Source organism: Manis javanica, chromosome 3 (genome assembly GCF_040802235.1).
Source record: "Manis javanica isolate MJ-LG chromosome 3, MJ_LKY, whole genome shotgun sequence".
Taxonomy (NCBI): domain Eukaryota; kingdom Metazoa; phylum Chordata; class Mammalia; order Pholidota; family Manidae; genus Manis; species Manis javanica.
In genome coordinates, this window is record NC_133158.1 from 80,326,407 (window position 1) to 80,346,701 (window position 20,295).

The 20,295-nt window shown below is 39.3% G+C and overlaps 1 protein-coding gene across 2 annotated transcripts; it reads left to right on the forward strand.

The window, feature by feature from the left end:
- The first annotated feature begins 773 nt into the window (after nucleotides 1–773).
- CPOX (coproporphyrinogen oxidase) lies at nucleotides 774–13,893 on the forward strand. Of its 2 annotated transcripts, XM_017672737.3 has the most exons (7): nucleotides 779–1,446; nucleotides 3,181–3,324; nucleotides 3,585–3,695; nucleotides 4,880–5,021; nucleotides 6,995–7,213; nucleotides 10,694–10,798; nucleotides 13,070–13,893. In XM_017672737.3, exons 1-7 carry the CDS (start codon nucleotides 927–929, stop codon nucleotides 13,155–13,157), a joined length of 1,329 nt encoding a protein of 442 aa, XP_017528226.2. In that variant the 5' UTR covers nucleotides 779–926; the 3' UTR covers nucleotides 13,158–13,893. The 2 variants fall into 2 exon arrangements, with proteins under 2 accessions (XP_036864237.1, XP_017528226.2); XM_037008342.2 differs by lacking the exon at nucleotides 3,585–3,695 and having other exon boundaries at nucleotides 774–1,446.
- Nucleotides 13,894–20,295: the final 6,402 nt, after the last annotated feature.

A 20,295-nucleotide genomic window follows, 5' to 3' on the forward strand; every position in this document is an offset into this window, starting at 1 on the left:
ATCGGTCTTACCTTTTATATGTTCAGACAACATGGAACAGTGGTATGGTTACTGCAACAAAAAAGTCTATCAAATCTGTGTTAGCTTCTTCCCTTATTTTTAAACAGTGTGTGTGTTGGGGGATGGTGGTGAGGAAGGAATATTCTCACTAAACGTGAGAAATATTTGGCAACTGTAGATGGTAAGTATTTTTAAATCTCATTTCTTGAATATCCAAACACAACAGATCATGAGTTTTAAAGTGGTTTAGTAAAAGTCACTTTGTTTTTCCTATTTCTAAAAATAATCAAGTGGATATGGGAGATTTTAGTAATATACTGTGGTATGGAGTTGATTCCAGAAAAATCTTCGCCTCAGATTTTCTTAGGAGCTCTTAAGAGTCTTTTTGACTCCCTTTTGAAACTCACCCATAGGTAAGACATTTCCCAGGCTCTGACCTCACCAATCCTACAAGCTCCAGAAGCTCTAGATGACTAGCACCAGGGAGGAAGGGGCTTTCTGTAGACACACCCAAGATTTGCAACCTTGTTTGAAAATACAAGTCAGGGCGAGAGTCTCTGGCCATCTTTTTGCTCCGACCAGCCCCACTTTCCCTTCTGCGGGAGGTTGATTGAACAGCCGACTAGTAATACGTGACAAGGAAGCCTCTTTTATCTCTGCCTTCGCTTCAGCACCCTCCCCGCCCCGGGCCGGGGGCCGCGGGACCCGCCCTCCTGGAGACGGCGGATTTGTTATCTTCCCGTCGCGCCCCTGCAGGCGGCGACGGGAGCGGGACTACAGCTCCCGGCATGCCCGCCTCCGCCCCGCCGCGGCGAGCCGACCCGGTAGTAGCTCTTCTCCGCCAGAAGTTTTCCCTACCTGGCAGCCCGGGGTGCTCTGCGCCAGTCTGCGGAACGCGGGCACTGCCCGAGTGACAGCGCCGGAGCATGGCCTTGCACCTGGGCAGGCTGAGCGCGGGCTCCTGCTGGCGAGCGGCGCGGGGCTGCTGCGGAGAGCTGCGCGCTTGGTCCCCGCGCTGCGCGGCCGGACGCATCTGCCGGCCCCCTGGAACGGCTGGCGCCGGGCGGTGCCGCGGGCTGGGGCACCGCGCGACGGAGGGAGGTGGCCCCCGGCTGGGGACCAGTCTGACCGCGGCGCTGGCGGGGCTGGCGGGGCTGGCCGCCGCCGCCTTCGGGCACGTGGAGCGGGCGGGGATGGTGCCTAAGAGCTCGGGGGCGCGGAGCCCCTCGCCCGGGAGGTCGGAGGAAGAGGACGCGTTGGCTCGCCGCTGCAGCTGCTTCATGGCCATGCCTGTGACGGACCTGCGCGAGTTGCGGCGGAGGCCGGGCGACATGAAGACCAAGATGGAGTTGCTGATTCTGGAGACCCAGGCCCAGGTGTGCCAGGCGCTGGCACAGGTAGACGGGGGCGCCCGCTTCTCTGTGGACCGGTGGGAGAGGAAGGAAGGTGAGGCGGTCGGCTCCTAGCGGGAGGTGCAGGTGGGAAAAGAGGTCAGGTGTTAGTTTGCTGGCAGAAAATAAGTCAGAGGATGGGGGTACGAAAGGGGTACCTACGACCGCGCGGCTGCTAGGTTAGAAGGGGCGACGTTAGAAAGATTGACACAGAAAGGGCCATCAGCCCTGTGCTTGCAGATGTGGACGCAGATCTGTCACCCTAGTACTGGACATTTCAAAATCTGCAATTTTATAATGACATTTTTCGTAGAAGGCGTGAACAATTTTAGCCAGCAAGCTTGAATGTCCACACATTTTTCCCACATGTCATTGCTTCTCTGGAAGCGCTTACCGTTTCTCCTCTTCTGGAGGCGGAAAGAGGAACTCGCTCCTCTTTGGCTGTGTCAGCCAGGCTCCTCCAGTGGACGGTGTCATTGTGTCTTTTTCCTAAATCGCACACAAAAAAATGTTGTTTACAAGTAGTTCTAACAAATGCACCCATCAGATTTCCTGCTAGGAGAATCTTTCTTTCTCTCCAATGGCAAAATGCTTTAGTATTAAAACCATTTTTATAGTCATAGATTCATAACCATGCTACTGCCTGTACAGTGAAACCCCACATCTTGATCATAAACTTGAAATAGTCTGACTTTTTTTCTAGCTAGTAATACTCCAGCAGCCTCCGTCAGCAGATTTTGGATTGTGGTACTGCCACGTCTATATTAGGTGAAGTTAAATCTGGCTTTAATAGTGTTCTCTATCTTGTGATGTTTTCAGGTGAACACCACTGAGCCAGAACACAATCACAAGTACCTGAATAGCTATGTGACCTTCAGAAGTTACTTAACTTTCTTTGTGCCTCTGTTTCTTCATCTCTGAAATGAAATTAGAAATAATATATGAGGGTATTGTAAGGATTACATGAAATGAGAATCTGTGTACTATTTAAAAAATATTGTCTGATACATAGAAAGTGCTGAGAGACAAATTGGGCCACAAGCTGCTCTGTGTTCTTGGATAAGGTTGTTTCTCTCCCTGGATCTCAGTTTTCTCAATTGAAGTATACAGGAGTCATGCTGGATCATCTTATGTCCCATCCAACTCTAAAAATTTGAAAATAAAATAAGCCAGAAAAGAACCTTCATGGAACGATTGCCTTTGTGGTAACTCTTAGAAAACAAGAATTTAAAAAAATAGTAAAGTTCAGATACCTACATGTTATGTGTGTGTCACTGAGTAAAAGGTTCCCTTAAGAGTTCGAATATCTACTGTTTTTGAATTGCCTGTAAGCAAAGTTATAAGGCAAACAGCATACTGAGAAAAAACAATTCAAACAAATAGAGCTCTTAAATTCCATAATAATAGAACACTCTTCAAACATACACATTTTGTTCTAAGGTTAAGAACCCTTGGATGCCATTCTGAACATTTGAAGGGAATATATTCTGTTGATTTATTTTAGATGTAGAAGAAATACTCAGGTTAGTGATGTCGGGAAATATATATGTGCCCACTATCTGTAGCTAATGTCATAAAGCTAAGTTAGTTGTCTAATTTTACTGTCCTTAAAAATTATATACTGCCATATCAATGATACTTTAATAAAAAATAAAATTATATACTGCCATTACAGAAGATTTGGAAAATAGAGGAGGAAATAACTCTAAACCTACCATGTTCATGCAAGGGTTGTTTTCAATTTTTCATATACCTTTATTCTCTTCTTGTTTTATATTTCTTTAAATAGGCGGTGGTGGCATCAGCTGTGTACTTCAAGACGGTCATGTTTTTGAAAAGGCTGGGGTGAGCATTTCTGTTGTCCATGGAAATCTTTCTGAGGAAGCAGCAAAACAAATGAGAAGCAGGGGGAAAATTCTGAAGACTAAAGATGGTAAGTCAGAAAACTCAGCAACTTTTAATAGTCTCTGCAAACCTTTTTTTCGCCAACATGTTTTATTTGTAAAACAAATACTCGTTCTGTAAAAGGCCATTGAGTGCATATGCCAAACATGTTGACAATTACTTTCCAAAACTTACATTTTATGAGGCAAATTATTAAAAGCAGCTTTTGAAAATTGACTCAGAAACCATGTCGGAATTCATTTGTATCAAGCCAAGTGATTGACTGCTGCTCATTGTTTCACTCTGCAGGTAAATTGCCCTTTTCTGCTATGGGTGTGAGTTCTGTTATCCACCCCAAAAATCCTCATGCTCCTACTATCCATTTCAACTACAGATACTTTGAAGTAGAAGAAGCTGATGGTAAGCATCTCTGGAGCTGTGCAAAGTACTGTGCAAAATGTCTGTTTTAAAACAGGTTGGTGAGCATGACATCTAAAAGCGAGAAAGACTATATAAAGCTTTACTAGGTTTTCAGGGGGCGTAAGAAGGCTTATCACTGGGCAGATATGATAGACTATGCACTGGACAGGAGAAATGCCAGTGTCTTGTCTGGACTCTAATTTCCCTGTAGTTTCACCAATGCAGAGGAATGTTTAATGAATCTGAACTTCAGGGTGCACTTGAGAGTTTTTTTTCAAATACAAACTTATTACATCCAAAGAAAACCTATGTGCAACATTAAATTGAAATTGAGAACTTGTTTTGGAAAATATCTATCACATGCATGGCTGTATTAGTCACCAGTATGTTACCAGTGGGTTTTAGATGGGGTATAGTTGATTATGCCTCCTTATACATACATAGTTTCAGCTTCTGTGTCTCATGAGCTGGGCCAACTGTTACCCCGTCAGAGCACCTGTGCAATGTCATGCTACTCCTGTTGGTGTCTCTGGAGGTCATGGCATTTAAAGTCAATGCATTTAAGTTCATTTTGAAGCCATTTAGTTGAATTCCACCCTATAAAGTTTAAAGAAGTTGGTAACTGGTACTGACAACCTATCAGCCTGAGTAAGCACATGAAATAGTTATTCTCATATGATAAGTTGTTTCCCTCAGCAAGTCTTTTCACACTTCTTGGGGGAAAGAAGGAAGGGGTGGCAATGCTTCTTAATACAGGGGTCATCAGAATCTCCTGGGGAGTTTTTATAAACTGTACATGTCTGGACCAGAGATTGGCTTGTGTCCTTTAAATTGTGCCACAGCAGAAGCAATTTAAACTCATGTGATTATAATATGCCAGAGTTTGTATCCACTGCCTGGCCCACCTGTGTGATGTTTGGTCCTTTACTGCCAGGCATGTCATTTCCCTTCCTAGTTCTATTCTCTTATCTTTCAATTTCCTACATCCTTCTCTTTCTGCTTTTATATCTTTTTTTCCTGCCTAGGCTTTATTGGCCATTCAGAGCTAAATTCAGTGTTTTGATTGTCACCCATTTCATGTGTAACAAACTAAGCTGATAAATTAACTTTGCTAGTACAGTGAGTCGTGTGCTGCATCTCAAAGCCCAAAGCCCGCGTCAGAATCCCACATCTTGATTTGGCAGGTGACAAGCATTGGTGGTTTGGTGGTGGCTGTGATCTCACTCCAACTTACTTGAACCAGGAGGATGCAGTCCATTTTCACAGAACTCTCAAGGAGGCTTGTGATCAGCATGGTCCAGATCTCTACCCCAAATTTAAAAAATGGTAAGTAAAGGTATTGAACTTTCATGGCCCCTAAAGTATATTCCATTCCTCCTGTAGACCCTGAAGGCAACTACTGTGGCACTAAACTCCCTTTTCAGCTAATGAAGGTTGAACTGTTTTCTTTGCCCACCAGAAGTGGGATACCGGGTTTGAGTGGTTTTAAGAAGTTACTTACTGAGGAATATTTGAGTGTCTGTAATTAATACTGGGTAGCAGCACCTTTTTTGATTCCACGTGGCTTAGAATGTTCAGGTGATCTGTGCCTGAGAACCAGAGGCTTTTTAATCCTAGGGTGGGATAGTAGATTCTCATTCCAGTCTTGTTGTGGCTGTGCAACGTGCTGGGACATAGGAGCCTCAGAGGGAGATGCAAACGCACCAGTTGGACGAAGAGAAGAGTGGAATTGGAAACTTTGTTAATGACACTAATGAAAAAGAAAAGTGAGCTGTGAGGACACCCAGGATTTTTGGTAGGTGGGAAACGGAGTCCAGGCAGAAGGTGTTTGGAGTAAGACTAAAGTACTTGAGACTTTCAGAGTGGATTGGCATTCTTGAAAAGGAAGAACAGAAAGGATCTGGCATTTTTAGGTCTTTTGTTCTTGTTTGCTTTGCTTTTAGATATAATTGTGGAATTGTGGTGTTATTTATGTAAGAGCATGGAGTTCAACTTTGAAACCCTCAGAAAAATAAGGCACTTGAATATTCTTTGGATTTGGCATCACCACTGAAAGCTGTACAGCCAGGGATGAGTGGATGTAAGATGAAGGGGCTTTTTCCTCCCACGAATCAGCATCCTTCCAGGAGGAAGGCGGGTGGGGTAGACATTCCCTTGTTTGTTTTTTTTCTTATTGCTGTTGCTGAGATGACTTTATCTGAGTAATATTAGTTAATAAAATATCTAGGATGCTAGGTGAATTAATTAGATGAACTAAAAAAATACCTTGTTAAAAAATAGCGTCTGTATTCAGGAAACTTCTTAATTCCATAATTTTGTGAAGAGAGATTTTGAAATAATGTGGTTTGGGTAATGCTGACTCTACAACTCAGGATGTCCTCTGTGTTAGTAACGTACAGGTAAAGGGAAGCCAAGGAGTCACAATCGAGGCCAATTGTGGCAGTGCGTCGCTTCTAGGGATTTGCAGCTCCTGTCCTTTTTTTCTGGTTCAAGCTCTTACAGCTGTTTTTAATACAATCTTTTCAGTAGCTTTAGTTTTTAATACAGATCTTTCCATTTAGAGACCCTTATTTTTATAGAGATCATCAAAACACCTATTTCCACAGTGTGAACTGCTCCATACATTTAGCATGTAGGAAATGAATTCTTAGGAGGCCTGTTCTAGTGGGCACAGGGGAAAGACTCAAGAACAGTGGTCATTTCATGTCACATGCTGGCTCACAAGGCTGACCTGTAGTAGGTCCGAAGGCTCTTGTTGTCTGCAGGTTTCCTCCCTCCAGCCCTCCCTTCAGTCCTGCATGCTATAGAGCCACCATTGTGTTGGGAAAGAGACCTTGGAGATCATATACCGTCCTTTGCGAATAAGGAACTGACCCGAGAGCTCAGGGGTTGGCACCCAGGCACAGTCCCAGCTGGGGCACTGGGGTGGATTCCCATCCTGCCTCCTGCAGAAGCACCACTGCTACTGAGAGCAGCAGCACTTGCTTAGGATGTACACTCAGTGCAGGGCTCTTTCTCATCCCTGGGTTTCAGAGTTCCCTATCCTTTAGATACACATGGGCTTCTTACCGTACTTTAGCCAGCTGCCTACTTGCTTTGCAGATAAAAGCATACGCACCTTCTCCACCGGTGCGAGCTGCAGGAAAGCTGCTCAAAGCCCTAGTTTCATTTTCATACTGGGACAAAAGGCAAGGACACCATGCTGACACAAGTCAAGGTTAGCTAGCACTCTAAGCTGAAATGCTCATGTCTCCCTTTTCTTCCCTTTGGCCCTGATTCAGCTTTGCTGTGTTTTCCAGGTGTGACGATTACTTTTTTATAGCCCATCGTGGGGAGCGGCGGGGCATTGGGGGTATCTTTTTTGATGACCTTGACTCTCCATCCAAGGAGGAGGTGTTTCGTTTTGTGCAGAGCTGTGCCCAGGCTGTGGTTCCCTCCTATATCCCCCTTGTGCAAAAGCACTGTGACGATTCGTTCACCCCCCAGGAGAAGCTGTGGCAGCAGCTCCGGAGAGGACGGTGAGTGGGCTGTGGATAACAAACTGTCCCGTTGCATTACTGGGGGGAGGCAGGGTGGCCAGAGTGACGGTGGGCCGTGTGCTGTCTTGGGCAGATACTTTGTCAGAGTTGTGTTAATACCCTCATTTCTTTTCGTAACCAGATGAATACTAAACAAATTAGGAAAAAGTTGTGTAAAATAATAGTATAAAAAGAGCATTTGTTTATACATTAGCAACTCGTGGTAGGCGTGTAGTAAGTAGTGCTGAATTCAATTCTGCTGATTTCTTTTAGTCTTCCAGCAACACCCTCCAGCCTTACACCAAGATATAAGCATCATTTAATGTTTTGCTGCCTTGTAAATTTGGAATCACACCTTTTTTCATCTTTAAGGTTTCATGGATGTCACTATAATGGAAATAGTCATTTCAGAAATTATTTACATTTTATATTTACTAATTATGAAGTCTTTATGTGTCAGTCAATATGTTGGGCAGTTAGTATCTAAATCTTCTCTACAAACCTGAGAGATTGGTATAATTACCATCATTTTACAGGTGGTAAAACTTATTCTCAGAAAAGTTAAGTCCTGCACTCAAGATCACACAGCTGGTAAATAAAAGATTCCAGATATAGAACCAGGACATCATGAGTTCAAAACTTGCCGTCTTTCCCACACATGAAGTTAAGTAGTTGAAGCAGGATTGTGTTTATTTCCATGATACTCACTTTAGTCACGCTGTTCTGTGTGTTGAGCTTGGTGAGCTCAGTGGGGCAGCCAATGTGAGGTCATCTTCAGCCAGGAGGTCCTTGTGAATCAGCTGCAAATTATCCACTGCTGGCTCGCTTCATTTGCCATGTTAATCACATATGTACTACTAGCCCATGCATTTTCTCATTTATGTCAACTGTCTCAGGCATATGAAGCTTTGGGTACATAAGGAGGTAAGAGTGGTGCCTGGAAAAGGTCAGCCTCACTGATGTTCTGAGTTTAAAGATAAATGTTTGTGTTATCCTTTCTCATGACTGCCTGGGCTGTCTGGTCCCCATTTATAAACTTGGGAAAATGGGAGTAGAGTAAGTTTCGCTGTTAGAAATTTCCTGAACAATTCAGCTGTTTTGGTGCATGCTTCTTTCTTTTTTGTTTTTGTTCCCATGATTTCTCAAATAGGCCTTTAACACTCCTTCCTTCCTTTCACTTGACATTTATCATGTGTCCCCCATGGCCAGGCACTATGTTGGCTGCAAAGGTGAGCATAACATGGACCTACAAAAATAAACTACCTGACAGACAAAAGAAGATAATTTAAGACCTATGGAAAGTACAATGTCCTAGTTTTGCCTAAGATTTCATATGCAAAGCTAGCAGGTTTTGTAAATGCTAATGAAGTAAAGCCTTTGAAACTTAGACATAGGAATGATGTTGTGTGTGTGTGTGTGTGTGTTTCCATTTAATGATGACATTTTGAAAGTTCTATTGGTGTATGTCATTGCACGTCAGCTGTTATTTGAGTTAGAAGTGTGGGGTGTTAGATTAATTTTTTGTGGTATACTTTGTGACTGTTCTTTAGAGAACCTCCTCCTACTACCCTTATCTCTGGGCTTTAAGATGGCAATAAACTCTGGGGCTTACGATAACCCCAGCTCTTTGCTGTGGTAATCAGCACTGTCTTCCTGGTCTTTCACTGCAGTCATTACCTGCTTGTATTCTTCAAAGGTTGCTTGTCCCCATGTTGTCCCACTCCAGATAGGAGATTGCCGTGCAGTGGTCAGGCTGCTTCCCTTTAGACAGTGCAGTGTTTCATTTGGCAATTTCATCTCATGTCTTGCACGGTGTTACTACTCTTCTCTCCCAAGACCTTGAGCTTCAATCTTATCATCTTTTTCATAGAAGAAAAGAAACTAAAGATCTTAAATGCTGGTTTATTGGATTTTGGGAAAGAGAAGCAGGATAAAATTTAGGCATCAGTTAAGTTGAAGGGAATGGTTAAGGTTCATAGTTTGCAGGTTCCTCAGAGCAGATAAATGTATGGAAAGAATCAGGAAGATTAGATTTAAGCAAAACCTGGTGGAAATCAGAGAGGCTAATGTAGGTAAAGGGACACTGTTCACTGAAAAAAGGAAAGCAGCACAGGGATCCTACAGAAAGCTCATTTAGGGACCTTCTTACAAGGATCGTTGAAAAGGACATCAATACAAACTAGAAAATCAACAGCCATTCCCTAAATGTCATGTTTCAGAAGGGTAACATTGGTAACAAGGTGACTGAGAGACTGAAGTTCTTTTCTATGGTTGTTGTGAGAAAGAAATTAAGATGGTTCCCTTGTTATCTTTTGAAACAGGCGTAAGAAAATATTGAACAATTATTTGTGCACAAAATTCCTCAGTGATAAATAAATGGTGAGGACTAGAAAGGGATCCATGGATAAAATTTATTTACATTTTCTTAGGTCCTTTGGCAAGTTTCCACACAGAAGGATGCTTTATAAAAACTGAAGTGGTGTGGGATTCTAGAGAACTCTTCCTTTGAGGTGTGATTAAAGACAGTGATCAGTGGATGAATGAGAATATCTCAGGGAAGGGAGACCAAAGGAGTACTTCCTGAATGAATTGAGAAATGATCTGAGAGGAGGACAGTTAATTAAATTTTTAGATTTATGGGTCATTATAATTCTTCTGGGTAGTAGAAACTATCTTTTTGAAATTGGGGGGAAGAAACTCTTTTACAAAAGATCCCATTACAGGCAATCACAGGATTTTAAAAGCTAGATAGAGTTTAGATCTGATTCTGTGAACAATTAATGAAAACTTAATATACTGAACCAATATAATGAAAAACTAATATGCTAAGGATATTTTGCTAAAAGAAAATTGAGCGCTGCAACTTAACCACTACCTTTTATTGTAATAATGTGCAATAAATGTTTAGGAAGACTGAAGTATATGACTACTTATTAAGGTTATTAATTTCTTTAATAAAAGGGAATATGTAGAATATACTAGTAATTCTTAATAGATTGCTGTTAGCTTCATTTGGCCTTTCAATTACTAAATTTTTACACTGTTTTAGTGGGTGTAAGTTACAGGCAGTGACATGAAGTTTTCGACTCTGAAGCATCTCAGACTGTGGTGGGCGGGACTGAAAAGAGCTGTCCTATCCTGATAAAGGGTGCTGTTTCTTTTTCTTAATTGTTTTTTGTACCTTAAAGCGCTCAGCTTTGTGTCCATTCTGCTTATTTATTAGAAAACATAACCTTGTTTAATAATTGCTCTGTGTTGGAGCTGAATCTCTATCCTATTGTTTTTTGGATAGAATACCCTTTTATTTATGCCTGTCCAGATGGAGAAGACTCAGCCGACTGTAGACTGGTGTTCCCTTTGCCATGTCTAGCTGAACTGGAGGCCAGGCAGGAAGAAGCCCCCATTTAAGTATTTGTTATTGATTAATCTTAAAGATTTTATTCAGCTGGCCCTTAATATTATTTGATGTCTTTATGTCAGATATGTAGAATTTAACCTGCTGTACGATCGGGGTACAAAGTTTGGCCTCTTCACTCCAGGATCCAGGATTGAAAGCATCTTGATGTCTTTACCTCTAACCGCTCGGTAAGAATAACTCATCATAATAATTATTCCCTCGCCCTGATCCCCTAGCCCCTAAAAAACAGGAATATTAACACTGCAAATGCCTTACCTAAAGACTTAATTGGTTTTGACTTTGTTGTTTTTATAAGAAAATCAGAGTCAAATAATTAAGGAAAATCAAATTGTTTTTTTACGGGGTGGCAGGATGAATGATAGAGCTTTGTGTATGAGAACAGGCAAAGGTAGACGGAGTGATGAGAACAGGAAAAGATACGGTGGGTGATGGCACATGGGAGCCAGGTGGACCTTCCCTACCTGGTAATTTTCTAGGAAAAGCTACGGGCAAAGCAAAGTTACTTGAACATACCAGCTTTTTAAACTCTTAATTTTATTAGACATTATTGCACTTGCAGGGAAAAGTCTTTTTCTGCAGTATAAAGTATTACGCTTGTTTGAAAGTATGAGGGATCATCTCAGGTACTCAGCCTTCTCTCTGTGCTTTCTCTACTGCTGTGGTGAGCTTCCATAAAGGCTAATTGAATCTGTTTGGGGGAATTTAAAGACAGATATAACTCTGTTGGTGCTATTAGGTTAATAAAGATCTATAATTGACTATTTTGGCTGTAAGAAAGTGACAATGATGTATGTCCAGATTGAAATAGAGAAGATCAAAAAAAGAAAAGGGAAGAAAAAAAAAATTACTATTGCTTGTTTTTTAAGAGCTTGAGTCTTCTTTTCTCCATTAGTTTAAATGTCCAAATAAGAATGAACAGTGGATGGCATTGAAGGTCTGCTTGCATCAGTTTGCTATCCAGATCTAGCCTTGTGAGATCAGTACCCTCTATGGTTATCACTGCCTTTAGAATAGAATGGCATTGGCTCTGTCCTTGTTTAACTGTTGTTCTTGGGATCTCCTGTCCTTGGTTCACGCACATCATGTCAGGTGTTCCTGCCACCATAGAGGTGAGATAGGAATGAAAAGTCCAGGTGAATTGTTAAGGCCTCCAGTCATTTGACTGATTGCTGCTGGCCCCTAACCATAATGCACATTCCAGGCTGCAGATGTGGATGGATCATAAGTGAATCCCTTGCTCATTTGAATAGCGTTGGCACAACAGGCCACTTTCAGCTTCTTATAGTCTACACCAGGGGTCTGCAGATGCAGGGCTGATGGACAAATCCAAGTCCACCTGTCATGTGTTTTTTTTTTTTTGAGAGGGCATCTCTCATATTTATTGATCAAATGGTTGTTAACAACAATAAAATTCTGTATAGGGGAGTCAATGCTCAATGCACAATCATTAATCCATCCCAAACCTAATTTTCATCAGTCTCCAATCTTCTGAAGCATAATGAACAAGTTCTTACATGGTGAACGAATTCTTACATAGTGAATAAGTTCTTACATGGTGAACAGTACAAGGGCAGTCATCACAGAAACTTTCAGTTTTGATCACGCATTATGAACTATAAACAATCAGGTCAAATATGAATATTCGTTTGATTTTTATACTTGATTTATATGTGGATCCCACATTTCTCCCTTTATTATTATTATTATAATTATTATAATTATTATTTTTAATAAAATGCTGAGGTGGTAGGTAGTTGTCATGTGTTTTTATACAGCCCTTGAGCTAAGAATGGATTTTACATTTCTAAAGGATTATTAAAAACAAGAAAAGAATATGCAAGAGACTGTATGTGGCACCACAAACCCCAAAGTATTTATTACATGGCCTTGCGCAGGAAATATTTGCCCACCCCTGGTCTAAATCTGTGTTTGCCAGACTACATACTACTGCTTTACCATTTTAACCATATTTGTGTATTATCCGAGGTATTATTTACTTAAATTTTATACTTTTGTTTCTGAGAGAGACTTTATTTAAAAAACAAACCAATATTATTGTCATAAACAGGAAGTAGCACACTAAAGTAAATGCATAAATATAAGCTAAAAAATTTTGCCTGTGGGTCATTTGACATGTTCTATATATCACAAAATCCTGGTTTATAGTACAAGTATAGTTTAAGGTAAAAGTATAGTTCAAAGTAAAAGTTTTGACTCTGTGATCTTAATATTAGCCTAAGTATGCCAGGAATTATTAAGAAACCTTATTTCATTAGAGGCAAATATTTTTTAAAAGCCTAGCTGGTAAAAGGCACAGTGAAGACAAAGAGGTAGATTTTACTCTTTCAGATTTTTATTTTTCATTCATCTTAAGTAAAGAAGTATGCATCATTATTATTTTCATTATATATTTTTGCTTCTGTTTTGGACCTGTATAGATGGGAGTACATGCATTCACCTCCAGAGAACTCCAAAGAAGCTGAGATTCTGGAAGTTCTCCGTCATCCAAGGGACTGGGTACATTGATGCAGGCAGACCAGCCTTCCTGGTGCTTGGGGGACAGGGAAGGTGTGCCCGCATTCCATTGGCCGGCACCATTGCCACTGTGTGGCAGTTAGTTACCTGTGTCTTAGAGCTCTAGTCTTCTCCACTCTGTGGTTGGCCTCCTTGGCAGGTGGCATAATGCGTTTTAAGTTGGAACACAAGTTTCTGTTGGATGCTGTTGGTGATGGGTGACAGGTATCAGTGACAGGTGATGAAATGGCAGCTAATCAGAGTCAACTGGTTGACACAAAACTCATTCGTACTTTTAGAACCAATTTATATCACTAGTTTACAAAATATGACATTGAGTTTCCAGGAATTGACTTAAAGGAATCTAAACGTTATCAGGAAATCTATCATGTTATTTTCATTTCATCTGTTTTTTAAAGTTTTTGTTTCTTCCACAAAAATGTATCTTGGGATAAATTTTATTTTCATTACTTAATTGGGGCTGAGACTTACTAATAATTTTAGACAGCAGAGAAATGGAAATAAATGTTTTAGTTTGTCATTACTGCATTTACTTTGATCCTTATCTTCATCTTCATTTAGAGATCATAATATTGGAAAATTGTCATTTTTATAATGGTAGTTATTTAGGAACACTTGAAATTCTTTTAATCTCTGCATGTGTTACAATTCAATGATTACCTGTAATTGTAACTCTAAAGTGACATCACTGTTAAACTTAAATAAAGGATATCTAAGTTGTACTTTTCATTTTAATAGAGCTATACTTTGTTAATGTTGGGATTCTCTCCACTTTTGAATGTGAAAGCTTATAACCTTGGCTTTTCTGATTTAAAATTTTCTATTTCAGACATTTCTATATGGAAGTTTAGACTAAGAACAATCCTAGAGGCTGTGAATTTAGGAAATGTTTCTCATTTGGTAAATTAAAGCAGGAATAACTAGTGTGAAAAGCATGTAGGCATTTTATAACTATATTCCTTTGTAAGATTGACAAATTGAAATTGTCCTCTTTTTAAATTAGAGATTCTGTAACTGCATTAAGAGAAAGATTGCAACAGAATTCTTAACGTGGCCTTTTTGTTCACATAATAATATGAATGTGATTTATTCATGATACATTGAAATTTATGAGGAACAGTACCCCTCTTATATTATTATTAAGCATTATCTTGAAATATGTTGAATGTATGTAATTGTGTGTAACTCTCTAGGGCTAGAAAATATGAGTTCTTCAAATGTCTTACAACAGATCCTCTGATAACTTATGAAATATCACTAAAAAATGTTCATATTTATTATTTTCAGGGTATTTGATATAGACAAGACAACTATTTTTTAGCACAGACTGTAGTTCCTTATTCCTAGGTATTTTACCCAGGAAAATAGAAGTTTTACACTTAAATTTTCATTGCAGCAATATATTCTTATGTTAAAAAACTGCACACCAGTGAAAAGAAACAACTATTAATAAACATAACAGCATGGATGAATATCAAAAACATGATGCCAAGAGAGAGAAACCAGATACAAAAAGCACTCAGTGTGTGACTACATTATATGAAAACCTAGAAAAGCCATAACTCCAACAAGAGAAAGCAGATCAGTGGTTGCTCGGAGCTGGGCCTGAGGAATTGATTGTAAAAGGGAAGAAAATAATATTTTGAGGTGATAAAAATGTTCTGTATATTGATTATGGTACTGCTTACCAGACTGAGTTTTCAAAACTCATTGAATTTGATCCCTAAAGCCATAGAATTTTATTGTGTATATGATTTATACTTCAATAAAGCTGATTAAATGGAAAAAACCTATAATATAGGTATATAGGAACAAGTGTTCAAATAAACCTCGGTTTATCATTTAGAACATCATATAGATCTGCTGGGCCGTTTAGTTGTGTTTAGGTCTATTTGGGTCCAGGTATCAGACCAAGATAAAATTTCAGAAGTTTCTGCATGTCAGTTTTACATACTCTTCAATAACCATGTTTTTCTCTTATAGATGAGAATGGGAAAAAAATAACTATTGGAAAAAACATAACTATTAGAAAAATAGATCATTCTACTATTATTCAAAATGTCACATTGATACCTTTTCTGAGTCTACTAGAGGCCCAAGGAGCACCTGCAAATGGCCTGAACACCTAGGTTTTGCTGTCTGACACATCTGCATTAGTGGTCATCAGGGGTGGGCACTGGGGAGGAGGGCTGTAAATGCTTTGGAGCAAATTTCTAACCACTACCTTATATTTATCACTATGTTCTGCTCATCCATCTATTCAAATAATTGTTCAAGGAGATTAAAACTTCTGCATGCCATTTGCAACAACATGGCTGGATCTGGAGGTTATTATATTCAGTGAAATAAGCCAGGCAGAGAAAGACAACCTTATTATTTCACTTACTTGTGGACTATAAAAACAAAGCAAACAGAATGAACAAAACAGCAGTAGACTCACAGACACTGAGAAATGACTAGTGACAACCGTGGGGGAAGGTGAGGGGGATAAAGGGAAACAAAATCTCAAAGTGAGTTGGTCACGGGGATAGTAGTACAGCATGGAGAATATAATTAGTGATTCTGTAACATCTTTCTATTTTGATGGAGTAACCGCACTAGAGGAGGTGAGGATTTAATAATATGGGTAACTTGAACCACTGTGTTGTACATTGGAAACCAGTATAAGATTGTGTATCAGTGATACTTTAGTTAAAAAAAAATTCTGCATGCTAAGCACCAGATTAGAAAGACAAATAATCTGTTTCTCTGGGATTTATCCTTCCATGTGTTTTTGCTATCACAGTTTGTCAAGGCTGGAATGATTGGCAGGGTTGTTACACAAATATGCCAGGCTAGGATGGCTTGAAAGCTGGGCTTAGCTTGGACTCTCAACCGCAGTGCCTACAGGTGGCTCAGAGCACATATCCTGCCAAAACAAGCAGGCAGCGCAGTTGCCTTCTGACCTAGTACTTAGTGTCTAATCTACAGGTCATTCAGTGTCACTTCCTCCATGTTCCACTGGTTACAAGTGAGTCACTAAGGCCAGCTCCAGATTCATGGGGGAGGGAATTGGACCCCAACTGTCAATGGGAGAAGTGTCAAAGAATCTGGTCATCTTCCAAACCACCACATGGCCCCTCAGGCCCAAAACCACAAAACAAATTTCACTTTTTCCCTTCCTCGTTACATGATCAAATCCTGGTAAGTCTACCTTTGAAATGTTTCTGCATTTCCTTCGTCTGTCCATGGCTGCCACTGTGCTTTGGTTCCCCATTCCCACTCATCTGAACTTTTGCAATAACCTCCCTGCCTCTGGTCACTCTAACTTCCATTCTCTCCCTTCAGAATTACTTCCACAAATCTCATTACTGTCCCCCTCAAAAATTCTACGTATCTCTTCTGTGAAAAAAATTCTAAACTCAGAGCAATCAATTTTTGACCCCAACCTCTCTTTTCAGCCTCATCTTCTACATTCCTCCCTTGCAGTTAAGCCTCAGACTCCACGCCCACCACTCACCAGTTTTCTGAACATTCCCTAATTCTCTTCCATCTGGCCTCTGCTCAGGCTGCTGTTACCTCTGCTTGGAATCTTTTACGCTCCTGTCTGTCCTTTCATGTCTGGTTCAAATCTCCAAGAAACCTTCCTTGGAATCAATCTTTTCTCCCCCTTCGGCACCTTTCATACTGTTTTTATCACAGTCTGTATTCACATAGGTTTTCAATATATGCTACACTCACTACAAAATATTTAAGGTGGGTGTTTCCTTTACAACACCTGCTACTTTGTGAATGACCTGTTACTGAAATGACCATTGAAACCTTTGTATTTCAATGCTGTTTCTGCAATATATCAAGCTTAGTATTTTTGGCTTTCTATATATAGTCTGTGAAAACAGAAATCCTAATATACATCTCTTACAAAGCACATTTAGAAATTGTTCTCAGAGATGTATTATTCTTGCCACAAGTATTAATTATGTATTTGAAATCCTGTGCTTAAAATTGTGATCCTTCTTCCCAAAGCACATATGTAAAATTCCAGCTTCATAATGAACTTAAATTAAGTTAGTAAAGTTTAGACATTTTCAAATGGCTTGACTAAATCTTGAATTTAGTATTGTTACCTGAAGCCAAGTTACAGGGCATACAGTACAAAACCTCACAGACCTGTTTCTACCAGGGATTTAACACCAGAAACATGTTAGCTTATACCAGCAGAGCAAGGTAATTAAATGCTTTCCATCATCCAGTCAACGTACTTGCTTTTGTTAAGTTGAAGTTAAACTCATTCATCAATATTCTAATGAATCCTTCACCTATTCCCTATTCATGATTCAAAACAAGTTGGAATAGAAAACTTGCCATAATCTAATCCATTATAGTTTCAAAAAGTTGACACAAATACAGTCAGTTTGTAAAGCAAACTGGCTTTGTAGTCAATTATTGCACCATCGACTCTATGGTGGATGCATTTGCTTGTGAAATGGGGAGGTATCAAACCAAAGTTCATGGAGTGGTACCAGTTGAATGCTTCTGTTATTTAATGCAACTGAATAATGCACTTACAAATAGTCTTCCTGGTGATTTTTATGTGTGCTGAATATGTGAATATTTATATGAATATCTATGCTCAAATCTGGTCAAAATTGCTTACATTTTCTATTTGGTGAGGCAGCCTAAGGCTGTGAGAATTTTCTTTGCCCGCTACTTTACATCCTTCTAACCATGAGTAAAATATGTAAAAATTCAAGCCAGCATACCAATTTCTTGTAGTTTAAGTCATAGTTTAACTTTAAAAAATAATTCAGTAGATACCCTCAAAGAACACTTTAAATAATATCTATATCAATACTAATTTACTAACTTCTTTATTCTTTAATGTAGTTGTTATTCTTTAATGAGATCCTCTATGCTATTCAACATGAGAACGACACTTGAAAAAATGGGAGTAATGTAGGAAAGAATATCTAGGAAATATTTAGAATGTTTTAGGAAATTCCCTATTTTAATGATGTGAGGGTTATATGGTATCTCCCTTGAACAAGCAAAAGGCATTGATCTGGGACACTGTGGCATGTGGAGCAGAGACAGGCCATGCCTGCTGTGCCCCATCAGAATTCTTGGCTTACAGAATCTGTGAGCCTAATAAAGTGACTGCTGTTTTATGTCACTAAATTTGGGGTGGCTTGTTAAATAGCAGTAGATAAATGGAAGAGATTAGATGCCATTAACACAAAAAGAGGAGAGCAGTTTTGATGAGCCTGATATGCCTGCAAGCCAGCTCTACCAGTAGAGATCAGAGTCTTTAGTGCAGATGTTTGTCTAGAACTCATTTACCAATTACTTGTATAAAGGCAATAATGAAAAAGGAAAGTGAGCAATCCAAGGAAGTGCACTCAATGTAAAAAGAAAGAATAATTTGGGGGCAGAGGAAGGGGCAAAAGAAAACCTGTCAGGGAAGGAGGCCGGGAAGCAGCTCACTTGGAAGAAGGAAGGAAATGAAAAGGGACAGATTGGGTGTTGTGATAAGGCTTAAAACATTACAGGAGCTATTTCTACATAGAAGATATTGAAATAATGCATACCCTATGTAATATGTTTGATAAATCAGGTATAAGTTCAGATTTTTAGAAATTACCCTAGTCCATAAATTAGCAAGATCCTCTCCGGTATTAAAGTTTAGATCCTAAAATAAAATTATTTCCAGTAATATAACAGTGTCTCCAATTTCTCAAATTGTGTGTAAATATGAAATTCTTTATGGAACCAGTAGGTGGAGCACATCTGCTCAAGAAACCCTAATTCAGGGTGGGTTGGTTTTTAGTTGTGAGGGAAGGGTCTCCCCTCTCAGGAGATAGTGAACGAGGAGGGAGAGAGAAGGGGAGAGAACAGAAAAGGAGGAGGCAGGAAAAGAGAGAAGATGAGAGAATGGTATGCGATCCCTCCCCTGAATTATGGTATTGTTGGCAGGATTATTGAAAAGAATTATCATATACTTAAGCATGTTTAATTAGACAGTTATGTTTATATCTTGTCATATGGCTCCAGTATGCTTCATTTCTCTTTTTATTACACACAGATTCTGAAGTTGACAATGTCTGGAATCTCAGTAATGTTGAATGTCTAAGCAGGGGTCTTCACCTGAGTTTCTAGAGAGTTCCTGAACTGTGAGTTGCCCAAAATCATAAGAAAATGTGTGCCTTTTTCTTAGTATGTGTATATTATTTAGACTCACAGAAGGATACATGATTCTGAAAATATTGAGGACTATTCATCTAAATCAGGAGGGTGTCTATAACCTGGGGGTACATGTGGTCATTCACTGAAGAAAGATAATAAAATGTTTTTTATCCTTTCAAAAGTTCTATTTCTGTGTGTAATTTAATTATTTGTCCATAATACATTCATACATTATTGCATATACATTAATTCACAAATAAGGATATTTTGGGGGTATAAGATTAGTGGCACATAATCAAAAAATTTCAAAACTTGCTTCTCCAAGTAAATAATGCACATTTTTACACCTTTAAGGACTAAAATCAAAATAGAGAAAGCAAAAAGCAGAATATCTTGGTAAATCAAGGAAAGAAAACATAACAGTAAAGCTTGACTTCTCACCTCTTTCCCGAGTTAGGAGAGGAAATGGAAATATTGCTAATTTCTCATCAATTTTACATGGAACTAAGGGGTAGTGTTTAAAGAAATAGAAAACTAAGATATTAAGTGAAGATGTAATAATAGAGGTATTTACTAGAATAGAAATATAAACTAAAACTATCCACAAAAATTATAAACAGAACCTGGAGTAGAAAAAGCAACCCATAGAATAATACATACAGTATGATTCTATATGTATAAAATTCAAAAGATGCAAAACAAGACCATAGACTGTTTTTAGGTGATAAAATAGAAGGACTGAGGCAGCAGTTTTGGAGAGCTTCTAAGTTTTACTAATATTCTATTTCTTGAGCTGGATTCTGGTATTCTGGTATACAAGTGGCCATTTCAGTATTTCAATATATCAATATATTTCTTAATATATTCATATTTTCTAAATATTAATATATATTAAACAGTTAATTATAAACCTTTTAAGGTAGGAACAGAGAAAAACTCTTTTACTCTGATACCAACATGCACCTCT